General features: G+C 43.7%; 1 protein-coding gene and 1 non-coding gene across 2 annotated transcripts in view; both read left to right on the top strand.

Moving 5' to 3' along the window:
• Positions 1–15,833, top strand: part of LOC126366160 (protein O-mannosyl-transferase TMTC1-like) — a 247,103-nt gene that overhangs the window by 219,055 nt on the left and 12,215 nt on the right. The window contains exon 4 of the mRNA XM_050009112.1: positions 14,686–14,759. Coding sequence (XP_049865069.1) covers positions 14,686–14,759 — 74 coding nt within the window. The remainder of the gene's footprint in view (positions 1–14,685; positions 14,760–15,833) is intronic.
• Trnal-caa (transfer RNA leucine (anticodon CAA)) lies at positions 14,298–14,369 on the top strand. Its single transcript has one exon. It is a non-coding gene; the product is annotated as a tRNA-Leu (tRNA).

Here is a 15,833-nt window from a genome sequence, read left to right as displayed (position 1 = left end):
GATAAACGGTTAACACTAGATTAACCTAACTTTACACTCGCCCGCAGTGTTAATGTAATCACTTTGCAGTAGTTTGTAAAATATTGAATTTATTTTAACCCGCAAACCGCCGTAATGCACGGCTTACGCGAACTTTCTAGAGTATCTCAAACGAGTAGCTCGTATCAAACCTGGTTGCTCTCTTGGTATGCTCGCTTATCTGTTAAAATATTGCTTCATGTTTAAAGGAGACTTGTACGTTACAAGTAGGTACATTGATTTTGTTTCGTATTTTCTGTTACCTATGTGTGTAATATAAAGGTCCCTCTAGACTCGGCGAATGCGTGCATTCGTAGTGCGATTTGTTCGCGGGCTGCTCGTGCGTCGCACATGCGCTATCTACGCGCCGCACGTGATTACTATGACTACGCGAGCTGCACTACGTTCCGATGCCGCGGCGGCTTCGCGGAGGTTTTCGAAACTAATAAACAAGGCAACGAAGCGGTCTTGGGGAAAAATCCAACTAGTGCAGCAACAAGTGCCATTGTGGCGCTCCACTGCCACCACTCACTGGCCCGAGTGTTTGTGGAGCAAACTATACTTGAGCTGGACTCAATACTCTCCACTCCGCCGCCGTCAAAGGCAAAAAATGACTTAATAAAAATTACAAAATTCTTCCTTTATGAGTACAATAAAAGAAAATATAATTACAAAAAATTGCCAACTGAAAATATACCGCAAAAGACAGCTCGAACAAGCTAATTCAATTAGATACTCAGAATAATTTTCGAGAAAACAAAGGTCGTGATTCTTTTGAAGTTACCAACTTCATAATGAATTTCCTTACTAGAATAGTCGCTTCGCAAATCATATTACTTACATCGACAAGCGACACGGCGGAGGGTAGGTAGATGCTTTTAGGCAAATGACTTTCAAAGTTTTATGTTTAATCAAATAGCAATAACTGTATGGATAAGTAGTTTATCACTGTTGCGTTGTAACGGCGGCCCATTATCGCGATTGGCTTGCGGAGGTCATCCGCAGTATTTCATAACAACACCCATCAAAACTTTATGCCCGCAGGGAGGGCCCTTAAGACGCGATAAAGCTTCGATACAAAGCATAAACCATTTTACAGCCTTTCTTTTTATATTACTTGAGCATTAGTCGTGACGACCAATAGCGTCTGATTTGATGTTTTCGAGGCGTGGATCTTATCTGATAAATCTGGACATGTCGATAACGAGGCCGAGTGCGGCTTTATTGGGGTATAAAATGCCGGTTTATCTGAGTTTCCGCGCTGATTATACGCGCTTGAGTGGGTTCTTGTTCGTCGGTGTACATGAGGAGCGACGCTTCATTACGCCGGCGAAGTTTGCTTCGCTCGAGCTCGGCGTGGCTCCGAGCAGATTTTCAGGCACGTCACACTGCATAAAATAGTTGGAAAGTTGCACAAAACCGTATTGACACCGTGCGCGCCGCTCCACGCCCGCACCCGCGGCGCAAGCCACGGGCTGGAGATCTTAATTGTAGAAAAAAAGGGACCGCGTTTATTCTTAAAAGTAATATTAGTTTAGGATTCTAATACTATAAGATTTCATCAGAGTTGGAAGAAAATGCATTTTTCAGACCGGATTTGGTACAAAATGGAAAATTTTGAATGACTGAAATGGTCGACTAACAGTCAACCTAAGACAAACCCTTAGACGTCATGTCAATAAACGATTAGCTACGATGTACACCAAAACTCTAACATGTCGGAAAACAAAGTTTATTGATGAAAACGGTTTATTTCAGGTCAAATAAATAAATGATATGAATACACGGATGTAGATCCAAACACCTCTAACTCGCAGCACTGTCTATATCGGTATGGATAACCAGCGAATGTTGACGTATGTAAAACACTCGTAGCTTGCACCCGAGCGTCAGATTTGCATGCAACGAAGTTTCGGCGCCAGCGAAATTGTAGTAAACAGGATTACCGCCTTCATTGTTGGTCTCCACTTCCGAACGGGTGTAATAATTAACAAGTGCGCCCCCTCCGCTGCCCCTGATCATCGCCCACGCCATCGACGACGGTACAACCAAAATAGCTGCCTAATGTTTGAATTAATGCTGTCAAATTGAAGTAATCGTACACTGGATGCTGCGTTGTGATAGGCTCACTACAAACACGTCGAAAGGTCGCGATTGGTCGAACATTGTCGAGTGGTATATTACATCTGATCTATTTGACAGATGTGTTGACAGAACCCGTTCATCTGTTTTTAGGAATCTAGAGATTGTATCGTCGATGTCCTGGGTACCCGGCCCGCTCTCATGTATATACCCTTAACTGCTTGCAAATGCAATAATGGATCTAGAATCCCATCTTCACATTTAAGTTATGATTTGCGGCCATTTTAATTTTCATTTCCGATTTAAGAACCGATTAGGGGTTATATTATTTCACGATTATTACAAAAAGTAGGAAGTAGGAACTATTTGGCAGGGCTTTTTTACATAGGCACCTTTTTCTGTAAGGGAAATGTATAAAAAAGACGATCCTCTTATAGGTTCCTTGTTTCACTCAAACCGCGCACTTTTCATAGTACTTTCAAGAAAATGCAAGGAAATGTGATAGGACAGAGTTATTGAATCAGATTTTATACCAGGGTTGACTCTGCGCCGATGAGAGGCGACATCATTTTCCTTTTACCTGATTCACGGAGACTAGGTACAAATATATACCGACCACAAATGCTTTTCCACAGTTATGTGCAAAAAGTTTTTGGAATATAGCTTTTTTGTGTATTAACCTAACTATTTATTTATTTATTTATAAAGTACAACCACATCACATATATCAAAACATTTTACATTTATAAGGTTACGGTATTACTAATATATATGACAATTACGGCGTACATAACTTATACAATTAAGGGTACTTAAGTATTTAAAAATAAAGTAAAATTAAAATTACACATCAAACTTAAAAATTCACAATTATAGACGATAATACGGCTCACCACCCTGTTGTCAAACAGAAAGCTTAGTGAAACGTGGATACCTACTCATTTCATCTCGCTATGTATACATATGCTCTGTATAGCCCAATTATATATATTCTTCATTTTGTAATAATATTGTTAGTGTTATATTATCTACTTGCTGCAAAAACCAACAGTTTTACTAATTTTACAATTTACTTTTAGCAATTGTTCTGTTTCATTGTTTTGGCGCTCTGCACTATTTACACTACATTCTAAACGCCTTCACAAAGCAAACCTTTTATAAGATGTTGTCTGGATGATAAAATAACGAGCCTTTCTACTCCAAAATAATTAAATGAGGAAGACAATGAGGGATCTTTCATAAACTCAATTTGAAAATAAGGTAAATAACACAATGGAAAAGACAGGAAGGTATTTTACTTTTTACTTCATATTTAGTTTCAACATTTGCATTGTGCTTGTGTGCCAAAACGGGAATTAAGCAATTGCAAAGAAAATCTTAAGTTTTCATCGGAGTCCAGAATCGTAGCACTTAAACGTATCGCGTGCCAATACACTGATACTTCACGAGCAAAACTAATATCACAAGTAACAGTCGAAGTAAAAATGAAACCGGAGGGCAACTTCACAGATATAAATTGCATCGCGCAACTTTTCAAATTAAAACCTCTGTTAGAGACAACTCCTGCAATCAGCCGCGTAATAGGAAAAGTTCCAAGAATATTGCCTTCCAATAGCTCATCTTCTGTGAGCTCCTGTTTGTCTTTACTTTTTTGAGACATTCCTTTTTGAGGATCAGCGGCACCAGCGACGCTGACCCGCGCCATATTTCTATCTGCTAAAGCTGATCCTTTAATTTCCATATATTGTCCATATATTGTAGTGCATGTACAATAAGAAAAAAAATAACCTTATTTCGAGAAAATTCTACCCAACCTATTTCGTTTTCGCGTGACTTATTATGGATTTAATACATAATTATTATGGCAATAACTACTTGGCCAGACAAATGGCAGCGCTGAAGGCTCTCACATAAACACACATATACACAGTACGGAGCATACACCACCTGCTACTCCATTGCGGATTGGTGGAAGAACCTTATATAAGTGCCTCTTACCGTATTTTTTGCTCTTAAATTAAAGTTTATCATAAAATTAAATTAAATACCTACTCGACACCGATGGGTGTGTATGAGAAGATTTTGACGAGAGTGGAGAAGTGAAAGAGTGTCACGATCATATTACCTGGAATTCCGTGGTGTCTGCCTACCTACATTGGAAAAAGGCGCGATTGTATTTATGTATTTCTAAAAATAAATAAATAAATAGATTTTTTATTAAAGCAGCATCAACAGCAAGCAATTCATGCTGAAAATATTCCCCGGTTTGAATTGATAATAAACCTCATTCCAAGAGTGAGTTTGAGGACTTCCGGAACGTCACTGTCGTCCTCATCGTCACCGTCACTGTCACCTACTGTCGGCTTCTGTCACCGTCCCGCGTGTTGATGGCCGCGGACTGCTGTAGCGCGGTAGATTTGGGTTAGAATACCAAAAATATTAACCGTCACAGCAAATTGTCTACACGTCACCTTACTTGCCCACACCGCCGTTACGAATGGGGATAAAAACTGGAAGCTCAAAATGTAGGCGACAGCACTGTTGAGTATTCTTAAATTTTGACAGTTCTCCATACTGTCCAGCCAACATTTGTGATAATTTGCTATGAAATGTGGAGAAACGTGAAATGTATCCTGTCTGAATAATGAGTTACGAAAAAGAAAAGCAAGAAAAATTCAGTTTTAATTGAAAAGTTTTCTTCTTTCCGATCTTTATGGAATAAATATAACACTATGTTTTTGCAGTTCAACTCTACGAAAGGGTATAGTGAAATGGTAAAGAGTATTGTGAAAATACTTATAAGTAACCTAAACAATATGTTCGTTTACTCAAATAGTATGGAGAACTATCAAAATTTAAGAATACTCAACAGTAGGGACATCTGATGGGAGAAATCGGCAGTTTTTATTCTTATTGGTATAGAGAGAGAGAGAGGGAAAACGTTTATTCAAACAAACAGCACACAAAACGAAAACATAACATTGAAAATAACACTTATAGGCTATAGACATTTACACAAAAGAAATGAAATAAAATTAATGACGAAAAAGTGTTGTGTGAGATAGTGTGCATTTATTTCAAAAGGTAAAACGACTCAGCATATGTTTGCCCCAAAGGGAAGCAAACGCTGATTTTCAGTCGCACCTACATCATTCGACAAATCCCGTAATATAGGTATTATACACATAACATAAAAATAAACTTCAGATTATTTCGTATTCTGCAGTTCATTGCCGCGTTAGTACAGTTGTGATTATAGAGCGAATCGTCACCACGCGCCGGTGGTGTGAGCTAATTGACATGATGTGGATTACGATATAATTAGCACAATCAATAAGTAATTGCGACGTCAGTACCTCACAATTAAGAACCTTCTCCTATTTTGAAGTCGGTAAAAATAGAGTAAATTTTACAATCTAAAATAATCGAAATCTATACTTTGGTGCTTCTGACGGTACGTCGTTGGTCCCGGGTACTATGTACGTATCGATGGTAGGACTTAATCGTTAGATTTCGTCATAATACCTAATTGATACGATCTATTAACAGTTTTAACAGCTAACCACCTGAGCACGATCTAGACCTGTTTTGTTCTAAAGCATCCATGATGTGACAAAAAATTGCGAAAACTTTCTTTGAGACACAAGTGACTTATTAGCCCTAGTTTGGGAACGTCAAATTTTCGTACCTTCCTTAACCTACTTTACTTAATTCTTGATTTTTATGATTGTAAAAGGGTAAATAACTTAGCCACTATTAGGTGGAGACTTGTAGTTAGCCTTTAGTTATTGTCTGGTTAGTTATTTTAGAAAATATATATGGTCGTAAGTCTTCCTCAAAATAAATAAATAAAAATAATCAACGGCATGGGCCTTTATTATCTCTTGGCTTAATAATATCCCCGACACAAATGGACAATCGGCAGTGCCTGATACGAAACTTCCTGAAATTGGTAAGGTTGTGTCACAACCCACAAGATAGAAAAAGACGATCGAAGTCTATAGGTATCAAGAATTAATTCCACGGATTCGGTGTATACATTTGTCAGTCTATACGTGAGGTGCATCCACATGTTGTGTAGAGTATTACGTATAGGTACATAACAGAGGGTATTAGCAGTCGATCACTCTGCGTCGAGCGGCCGTCCCGAACGGTCGTTTGTTCAGAGGTCCCGAGCTGCGCCCCGCAGCTCCCCGCGCTGCGCCCCGCAGCCCCCCGCGCTGCGCCTCGCAGCCCCCGCCGCGCGCCCCGCGCCCCGTGCCGCCATTGTCTGCCGGCTACCTGCTGGCGTGACCCTGCCGCCATTCATTGAGTCAACAATAGTTCTTCTCAGAACTTGCTGGCTTATCTAAGTTTCAAGGATAAAATAACGACTGTTATTTTACAGTTGCATCGATTTTAATTTTAAAACCACAGTTTCGTGGTCCTCAGTGGATACCTTGCGGTGTTAACTAAGCTGAGTGGGACGTGGCCCTGGGGCGTCCGCTTGCCTCACTTTGAGGCAGGCACATTACCCGGACGGGGCTAGAACCACCGGCCTTGGGGTCTACCCTAGTCGACCCTAGCTGTCACCCGGGGTAGAGTGACCAATCTCTACCCCTTATATTTTTCTCTTCGTGTTTCGGGGTGTAAAAACCCTCCGCACTTAGAGCATAGGAACCCTCTTGCACAATAAGATCGGCAAAGGGATACCAGCTTAGGGCACACCATAAGCACACATCTTCTTTGTTAACCCCAAGCAAAGAGGCAAAACTCACTCTTACACACCCTCGAGCAATCCCACTCGAGTTGCGAAAGTTAGCGAGCGATCGCCTCAGAGTTTCTTGCGCCGCTTATTCTCTGAGGAACGCTTTTGCGAAGCGGTAGTAATTATTATATAGCAGATTGGCCGTCCCTTAAAAATGGCCGACAGCTCCGAGCTGTGGGCCGAAATCGGTAAAATCATTTTGACGCATATCCTAGCGGATAAAAGCAGCGCGCTTTACGCTGAGATATGCCGTTTAGTACCGCAAGTTGCGGAGTTAACCTTGCCTTCCGCGCCCCGCGTTGATAGTGCTCGTGCCGACCGCGCGTCGTCACCCTGTCTCCCCGCGACCCCCGGCCCCGCCGCGTCTCTCGCGTCGCTTCCCGGCACAGCCCGGCCTACTGCGTCTGCCCACCCCGCCGCGTCTCTTGCATTGTCCCAATCGCGCGCGTCTTCCCCTTCCCCTGCTACCCTCCTCGCCGGTGACGATGAGGAATCGTGCGATGTTCTTATGGACGTTGCCGAGTCCGATTCGTCGTCGGAGTGTGTGGAGTCGTCCTCTTCGGAGGACATATTCACGCTCGTGGAGGGCCGCAAGGGAAAACGAGCCCGCCGTCACCGCGAATCTGAGCCTGCTAAGGTCCAGAAGACGTCCTCGGGAACGTCGATTCCCTCTTCCATCCCCGAGGCCCGTAAGGCCCCTTCCAGCCCTTCTAAGGCTCTCAATTGTAAGAGTGCCATCAGCGGCACTCAAGTACAAAAAGGTCCCACCCCTCCGCCCTTGTATATGAGGGACAAAAATAGGTGGAACGAAGTCTCCCTTCGGGCGAAAGAGGAGAACATCGTAATCACCAGCGCCCGCACGACCCAAGATGGGATCAAAATTCAAGTCCCTTCATCTTCTGAGCATAGAAAGCTCACTACAATTTTGAAAGGTAGAGGAATACAATTCCATACCTACGCCCTCCCGGAGGAACGTATCCTCCGTATCATCATAAAGGGAATCCCTAAGGAGTGGGAAACCACTCTTGTTAAGGAGGACCTTGTTAACAACGGTTTTCCGGTGCTTGAGGTGCACCGTATGCATCGCGGTCGTGGCCAGGTCCCGTATGACATGGTCACAGTCATATTAGAAAGGACAGATGAGGGCAAGAAGATCTTCAACCTGAAGACTTGTTGCGGTCTATCTGGCCTTAAAGTCGAAACTCCCCATAAGGGAGGCCCCCCAACGCAGTGTCATAGATGCCAACTTTACGGGCATTCTAGTAGGCATTGCCATGCCAAGCCTAGGTGCGTAAAGTGCCTAGGGGATCACGCTACCTCGGATTGCCTTAGAGGCAAAAACGAGGTAGAACCCCCTAGCTGTGTGCTGTGTGGTCAGCAAGGTCATCCTGCGAACTATCGCGGATGCACCAAGGCTCCACGCACCCACCACAAGGTAGCCCAACGAAGGGCAGCCCGCGCTGCAGCTTCCCAACCCGGTCCCACTAAAGCCCATATGGCCCCTTCCTCGCACTCTACTCGCGATTTCCCGGCTCTGCCACTCACGCAGACCAAACTCGCGCCGCAGCGTCCATCCGCATGGACTCGTCCCCCGGCAATCGTCCGACCCACAAATCCGCCCCGCGCCCAACCTAGTAGCAATTTAGGTATTCCTGCAGCCTCTCTCGCGCCTCGTCCGGTTCCTGCGATGGCCCCTCAGGCCTCTGCATTTCCTGTCAACCAGTTTAGGGAATTTAGTATTCTCTTTAAGTCGGCCCTTAGTCAACTTGACAGTTTATTAGACTCCCTGTCCCAATTTAAAGCCTAATAATGGATTGTACGAATAAAAGTAGAGTCAAACCGCGTTCCCTTACAATAGGTTTTTTCAATGCTGATGGCATCTTAGGTCAACGTGCAGAGATTCACGAGTTTGTAAAACATCATCAGGTAGATATTTTATTAGTGCAGGAATCTTTCCTCAAACCCTCTAACCGCGACCCCAAGATGGCAAATTATAATCTAGTGCGAAACGACAGGACCTGTGCGCCCAAAGGGGGCACTCTCATTTATTATAAAAAGTCACTTCACTGTATCCCCATAGACCCACCTGACCTCACTGACATTGAGGCTTCGATCTGTCGAGTAGGCATGACAGGACATCAGCCGATCACATTAGTGTCGGCTTATCTATCTCCTAATAACTCTAAGAGGTTACTTAGAAGTGACCTCGAAGCCCTCTTTAATCTCAGTAATTCAGTCATAATTGCAGGCGATCTTAACGCTAAACATCTTTCTTGGAGTTGCTTAACAACAAACACAAGAGGCAGGGTATTAGAAACTCTAGCCGAGCCCCTCTATTATGATATAATAACACCATTGCAGCCCACTAGATATCCCCCTGACTTGAACCACAGACCAGAAATACTCGACTTGGCGCTTCTAAAGAACATAAACTTACGTTTATGTTCTATAGAAGTACTACACGAGTTACAATCCGACCACCGACCTGTTATATTAAAACTAGGCTCCCGTTTAGACGCCCCTGATAATCCAGCACCCCCTAAGACAGTGCTGGACTGGGAGAAGGTGGCCGAAGGCCTCCAGTCTTCCAGTTCAGTGTACTTAGATAGTATCCCAGTAGAAATAACCTCCTTAGAGGAGGCCTCGACAGCTATTAACTCCCTCACGGATCACGTGAGGTCGGTTTTGAACGAAAGTTCAAAACAGGTTCCGGAGATGGAAGACCATCGCTGGAAACTGCCTACCGACATCCGTGATCTGCTAACGGAGAAAAACGCAGCCACCCGCGCATATGATTCCAATCGCACCGAGGAATGTCGCCGTCATTTGCGTCTCTTGCAGCATACTGTAAGAAAACGTATTAATGATATGCGACAGAATCGGTGGGATAATCTTTTGAGCGGCATTGAGCCCCACCACCAGGCCATCTGGCAGCTGTCTAGGTCTCTTCAAAAGGATACGGTTGTTCCTACTCCCCCTCTCAATAGGCCTAATCAACCCCCCGCTTTCGACGATGACGAAAAAGCCGAATGCCTTGCCGACAGTCTCGAAGCCCAATGCTCGCCCAGCACTCTCCCTATCGATCGTAGGCACCTCTCGACGGTGAACTCTGAAGTTCAGCGTAGGGCTTCTGTACCTCCCACCGATCCTCCTCTTCCACAGGTAACTGAGGAAGAGGTCCTAGGTATTATCAAAAGATTTCATACCCGAAAAGCCCCTGGCTCAGACGGTATCACGAATCGTGTCCTTAAAAACTTCGGTGCTCCCCTCATCTGCTTACTAACGGCAATATTCAACGTCGCCTTGAGCAACTGCGTCTTTCCACAGCAGTGGAAAGAAGCAATTGTAATTGGTATACCAAAGCCTGGGAAACCTAAAAACGAACCTTCGAGTTACCGCCCCATAAGTCTCCTCAATTCCATGGGGAAGGTTTATGAGCGGCTCATATTTGCTAGATTACGGGACTACGCCGAATCCAATAGTCTTATTCCACCAGAGCAGTTTGGTTTTAGAACCAAACACTCCTGCGTTCAACAAGTGCACCGTATTGTTGAACATATCTCTAGTAGATTAAACTTAAAAAAACCTGTCGCTACGGGAGCGCTCTTCTTCGATGTGGCGAAAGCGTTCGACAAAGTCTGGCACAACGGCTTGATCTACAAGCTTTATTCACTGGGAGTGCCAGACCGTCTCGTGCACATCATACGAGACTTCCTCTCAAATCGAACCTTTCGCTACCGCGTGGAGGGGACGCTCTCGTCACCGCACCCGATACATGCCGGAGTCCCACAAGGCTCCGTCCTCTCCCCTTTACTATTTTCATTATATACTAGTGACATTCCCAAATCCCCTAATACCGAATTAGCTTTATTTGCGGATGATACAGCCATCTATTCTTCGTGCCGTGGTCGAGTTATGATGACCGGAATCCTCCAACGCGCGGCCAATGCCTTGGGCAAGTGGTTTCGCAAATGGAGAATCGAGGTAAACCCGGAGAAAAGTGCAGCGGTGTACTTTTCAAAGGGCTATTATAACACGCCACGGTCACGCCGTCAACTTAAAGTCATCACGATGTTTGGCAAGCCGATCCCTTGGGAGGAGCAAGTCAAATATCTCGGCGTAGTCTTAGATAGACGTCTTACTTTCAAGGCCCATATCAAACGAGTGCGCGATCGCGCCGCGTTTGTAATGGGCCGTCTTCATTGTCTCCTTAACAAGCGAAGTAAATTGTCCCTTAGGAATAAGGTGAAAATCTACACGACTTGCATCCGTCCGATCATGACCTATGCAGGGGTAGTTTTCGGTCACGCGAGCCCCTCTCAAATTCACCGTCTACAAGTAATACAAAATCGTTTCATGCGGAAAGCCACGGGAGCTCCGTGGTTCCTTCGCAATGAAAATCTGCACATTGACCTAGGTCTGCCAACCATTGCCCAATGGCTCAAATTAGCTTCCAAACGTTTTTTCGATTCTGCTCCGCACCACCCAAATCCCCTGGTAGTTGCGGCTTCCGAGTACATTCCGCTTAGGGACGGTACTGAAAAGTATCGGCGTCCGAAGGACGTAATATACGATCCCGACGACCCGATTACTCTAGCCATAGAGGCAGCCAATCAGCTCGCGACACCAAACACTTCAGGTCCCCGATACCGACCCCGCCGGCGTGGTCGACGATTTCCCTCATTCAGCGCTTATCGCTATCGACCCACTAGGGTCGATTAATTCTTTCAAATATTTTTCCTCTCAGACGACGCCCTGAGCCGAGGTTCGCGCCCAACTGGGCACCCTCAGGCCTGTTGTCTTAAACGTTGTACCGGGTGAGAGCCTTCAGCGCTCCCCATTTGTCCGGCCAAGTAGTTAATGCCATCTGCGGCAAATCTACAATAAGTCACGTCAAAAAAAAAAAAAAAAAAAAAAAAAAAGGTATTAGCAGTCGACTTCGTAAACTATGTACGTTATTCGGACGTTACGACACGGATGGAGACGTCAATTTTCTTGTTCAACACCTGTCACTCAATATAACATTAGCTCAATTAGGATAGTCAGAGGTACACCCATTCATCCAGTCACCCACACTGTAAACTGCATCGGCTAAAAGGATTCTACGCAGAAAGCACAAAATTTAAAACCCAATCGCGTTAAATCCCTCTAAGGAAAGAAGTTTAACATCCAACAATGTAAACTCTCAAACCCGTTCAATTTGAAATGGACGCGGAATATAACAATCGAATTAAAAGGTAGGGCCAGGAAACTTTTCCAATAAGCATTTACATTGATAAGGGTCTAATTGTCTATTAATTAAATATTAAAACAGCTGGAAACTGCCAGTCACAGGGATCCTCTGAAACTGCCTGCTCCTGACTGCTTTGGGGTACAAGCGACCGCGTATTACATATAAATACCTACCGAACTGTTACGTATGAGTAATAATAAGGACATAAGTATTTATTAATATTAAATAACCATAGCAATCCAGACCATAGAAAACTTGTTGAGCATGGCCAGTGTACGCGGACCTTGTCGACGGGCAGGTATTTTGTACCACGAGTCAACAACAACTACTTTGGTGACAGAACACTCCGTAAACGAATACCGTATCTGCTAAACATGCTGCCGGTCGACATACGTTAGGAGTGCAATATAAATAAATTTAGTAAATCTTTATTTAAACATCTTATGAAAAAAAAGATCTCTTAGCTTTAAGTTAACTGTAAGTATTTTAAGACATAAAAACTAAGCGAACTCCACTCCCACAGACAAACCGAGGAATTGGTTTTGTGGGGTTTTAGTGTAACAAAATTTTCTGTATTTTTTTATGAAAAATAAATATTTTACTTACTTACTTATTTGTTTGTTTACAAAAATCTTGCCATTTCATTTATAAGACACCGCCAACGAAATCCCGCGCTGCGATACGCTATTCCAGGTCTGTGTATCTGTAATTAGGTATCTGTAATGTAGTTACCGACTTGCTGCTCAAATAGGGAGCACCGGTTCGGACTCCGGTACAGGACTTGCACCAATGAGTTATTATTACTAACACAGTTGGCTCGACCATTGGGCGCCGATACGCCATCTATCACGTGTGACTAACAGAAAGCTCGGTGAGGCGTGGGTACTTATTTAATCTTGTGATGGATGTATCTGGGACTACCCCAACGGGATATAGTCGTGAGATTACGTCATGTGTATTGTCGCTAAGGTCCGTCGCTTGCGCCGCAACGTTAAGACGCGTAACGCTTCGATTATGCCCGTAATGGACACTTAAGAGGGAACTCTCTCGTTTAAAAGGAATAAACGAAATCCTGATGTAGTTAGACCTTCTTAATTGCTGATACAGCCTTAATGCACGCGTACATTAAACGCTTAGCGAGGCCCTTGGGATTGGTATGATATTTACTACCTCATTATATTTTAGACTAATTTTATTTCTACGTTCTAAAATTGTTCGGAACACCAACAAGGTTTGATTTTTTTCAGAATAAAGAAAAAACCATAATATATTAAAAATAGCCTATACGTATATGTCCCACTGCTGAACACAGGCCTGTCAGGGTTTGGAGCATACTCCACCGTCCACCACCCTGGTCCACTACATATTGGTGGAGGCGTTTGGACGAACTAGTTAGACCAGTTTTAAGACGTACCTAAACAAAAGTCCGTCGTTGATGGTTCGTCACCATACTGACAGAAAAGAAGTTGCTTTTAGAAAAGAAATAGATAACTAATATCGGTCGAAGACTTGTACTATATTATTTCTCTTAAACACTGAACAGGGGGGTTAAAATGGCCACATCGAAGCAATTCATCTAAGAAAGCAATATTGCTATTTACATTTGTTTGCATTGCGCACTTACCTTTAAATGCGCAAGTGTCAAATTGCTACATTGCTTTCTTAGATGAATTGCTTCGGTGTGGCTATTTTAGCCTCACTGGATATATTAAATATACGTATATAATTATTAACTGTAGTAGGCTGAGCTGAAGGCCATCTACGGGATCCACTGGTGGTGGTTAGTGGAACGGCCATCAGATATGATGGTTAGCTGCGAATATAAAAATAAGCAGTCCCCGACCAAACAGCGACAGGATTAGCAGAACGTAGTGGGTAGCTCACTGGGACGGGCTAACCTATAAAATGCTACTTAGGTTCTACGACAATCTTGTGACGTAGCGAGTAGGCGCCGCTACTTCAAAAGCGCACCCCTGATGCCGGGGCAGCGGTATCAGTACTGGTTGTAGGCCGAGGAAATGGATTCTGGTAGGGCTCTAGCTTGAACACCGATTGAGAAATTGGTCGGTGTACTGCGCGACGGAAGGCGATTGGGGCAACCACCGTTCTACACGCCCTATCTATGGAGTAATGAAGGCGACTACTCCACCGACAAGAGCGCAGCTCTTAAACAAAGAGAGAGAGAATTTTATTAACTGTAAATATATTCAAAATGTGGCCTCCGTGGCCTAGTGGTTAGAGCGTTAGGCTCAAGATCTGGAGGTCCGGGTTCGATTCCCGATGGGGACATTGTCGAAATCACTTTGTGAGACTGTCCTTTGTTTGGTAAGGGCTTTTCAGGCTTGAATCACCTGATTGTCCGAAAAAGTAAGATGATTCCGTGCTTCGGAGGGCACGTTAAGCCGTTGGTCCCGGCTATTGGCCGTAAAAACACCTCCACCAACCCGCAGTGGAGCAGCGTGGTGGAGTATGCTCCATACCCCCTCCGGTTGATTGAGGGGAGGCCTGTGCCCAGCAGTGGGACGTATATAGGCAGTTTATGTTATGTATATTCAAAATGAAAATAATAATAGTAGTAATGCATGTAATGTTGTAATTGTTGCAGGTGGCGGGGGTAGTGGGGCGCGCGGACGTGCTCGCATGCGTGTTCTTCCTGTCTTCTCTTCTACTCTATCACGGGTGAGTTCCATACTAAAATTTGTACTCACCAAACTTAATCACACTATGAATAGCAACTCAATACAGGCTATTGCGATTATTGTTTGTCAACCTATCAATCAGCCAAGAACGATAAATATCTAAGTAAGTACATAAGTGGTGTTTTTGCACGATTAAAACACCGTCGTTAAAAAGGTCTCGTATTCAAAATACAGTGTAAAATAAACCCGTAATCATCACACGCACCAGTGAATCCCAACGCGATAAAACATATTTATATCACAGAATGAAATGTAACGTAAACAGCATTAATCCGGGGTCCCGTATCCGGGATCCGAGATCCGAGATCCATCACCGGGTGCGGAATGAAACGAACACTCAGACCCACATCAAATAAAGGGGTAAGAACAACGTTCTTCTTGCGGTGAACATTTAACACTCGGTATAAAAATCCGGCCGCAAAGCTTTTAGCCGAGCTTCCGACTGTGGCTCGGCAGGCCGCGAGATTGTCTGCCTTGATTAAACGTTCAATTTCATTATTGTATGCTTGTCTCAATACATACGGCTAAGATATCAACACGTACAAATCAGATCCTTTTTGGAGACCAAATAAAAATACATAAGACGCGTCGAGTTTTTATTTTTAAGAACTTTTTTGAAAACCGTATATGGTTCAGTTCGATCAATTTGTTTTATTTTTTTAAAGTAACATACGACTTGGTGATAAGTAAAATAGCTTATATATCTCCCCTAAACGTCAATCCAAAAATTAAATGCCTTATTACCTGCTAAAATTATTAAAACTTAAAGACGTCCTCCACACTACAAATGTAGAGTCCCTCAGATTCTAAATGCGGCGCTGCGTCGGCGCGAAATAGGCCTATCATTCACACGTCGAGGCTCCGTGCTAGGACTACAGCCTCCATTGCGCCAGGATCCTGAAATATTGCCAGATTTACTTGTATCCTGGATCCACTGAATTTTATTTTATTCCATCACACATGTTACATTTGTCGAGAAAAGTCTATGAAATCATATAATGTAGTATATTTATAATGTAGTATATTTATTATGGGCTCGGTGGAGCTCGGGCTG

Source organism: Pectinophora gossypiella, chromosome 4 (assembly GCF_024362695.1).
Source record: "Pectinophora gossypiella chromosome 4, ilPecGoss1.1, whole genome shotgun sequence".
NCBI classification, from domain to species: Eukaryota; Metazoa; Arthropoda; class Insecta; order Lepidoptera; family Gelechiidae; genus Pectinophora; species Pectinophora gossypiella.
Note: the sequence above shows the minus strand (reverse complement) of the source record. Positions and strands in the feature narration are given on the sequence as shown.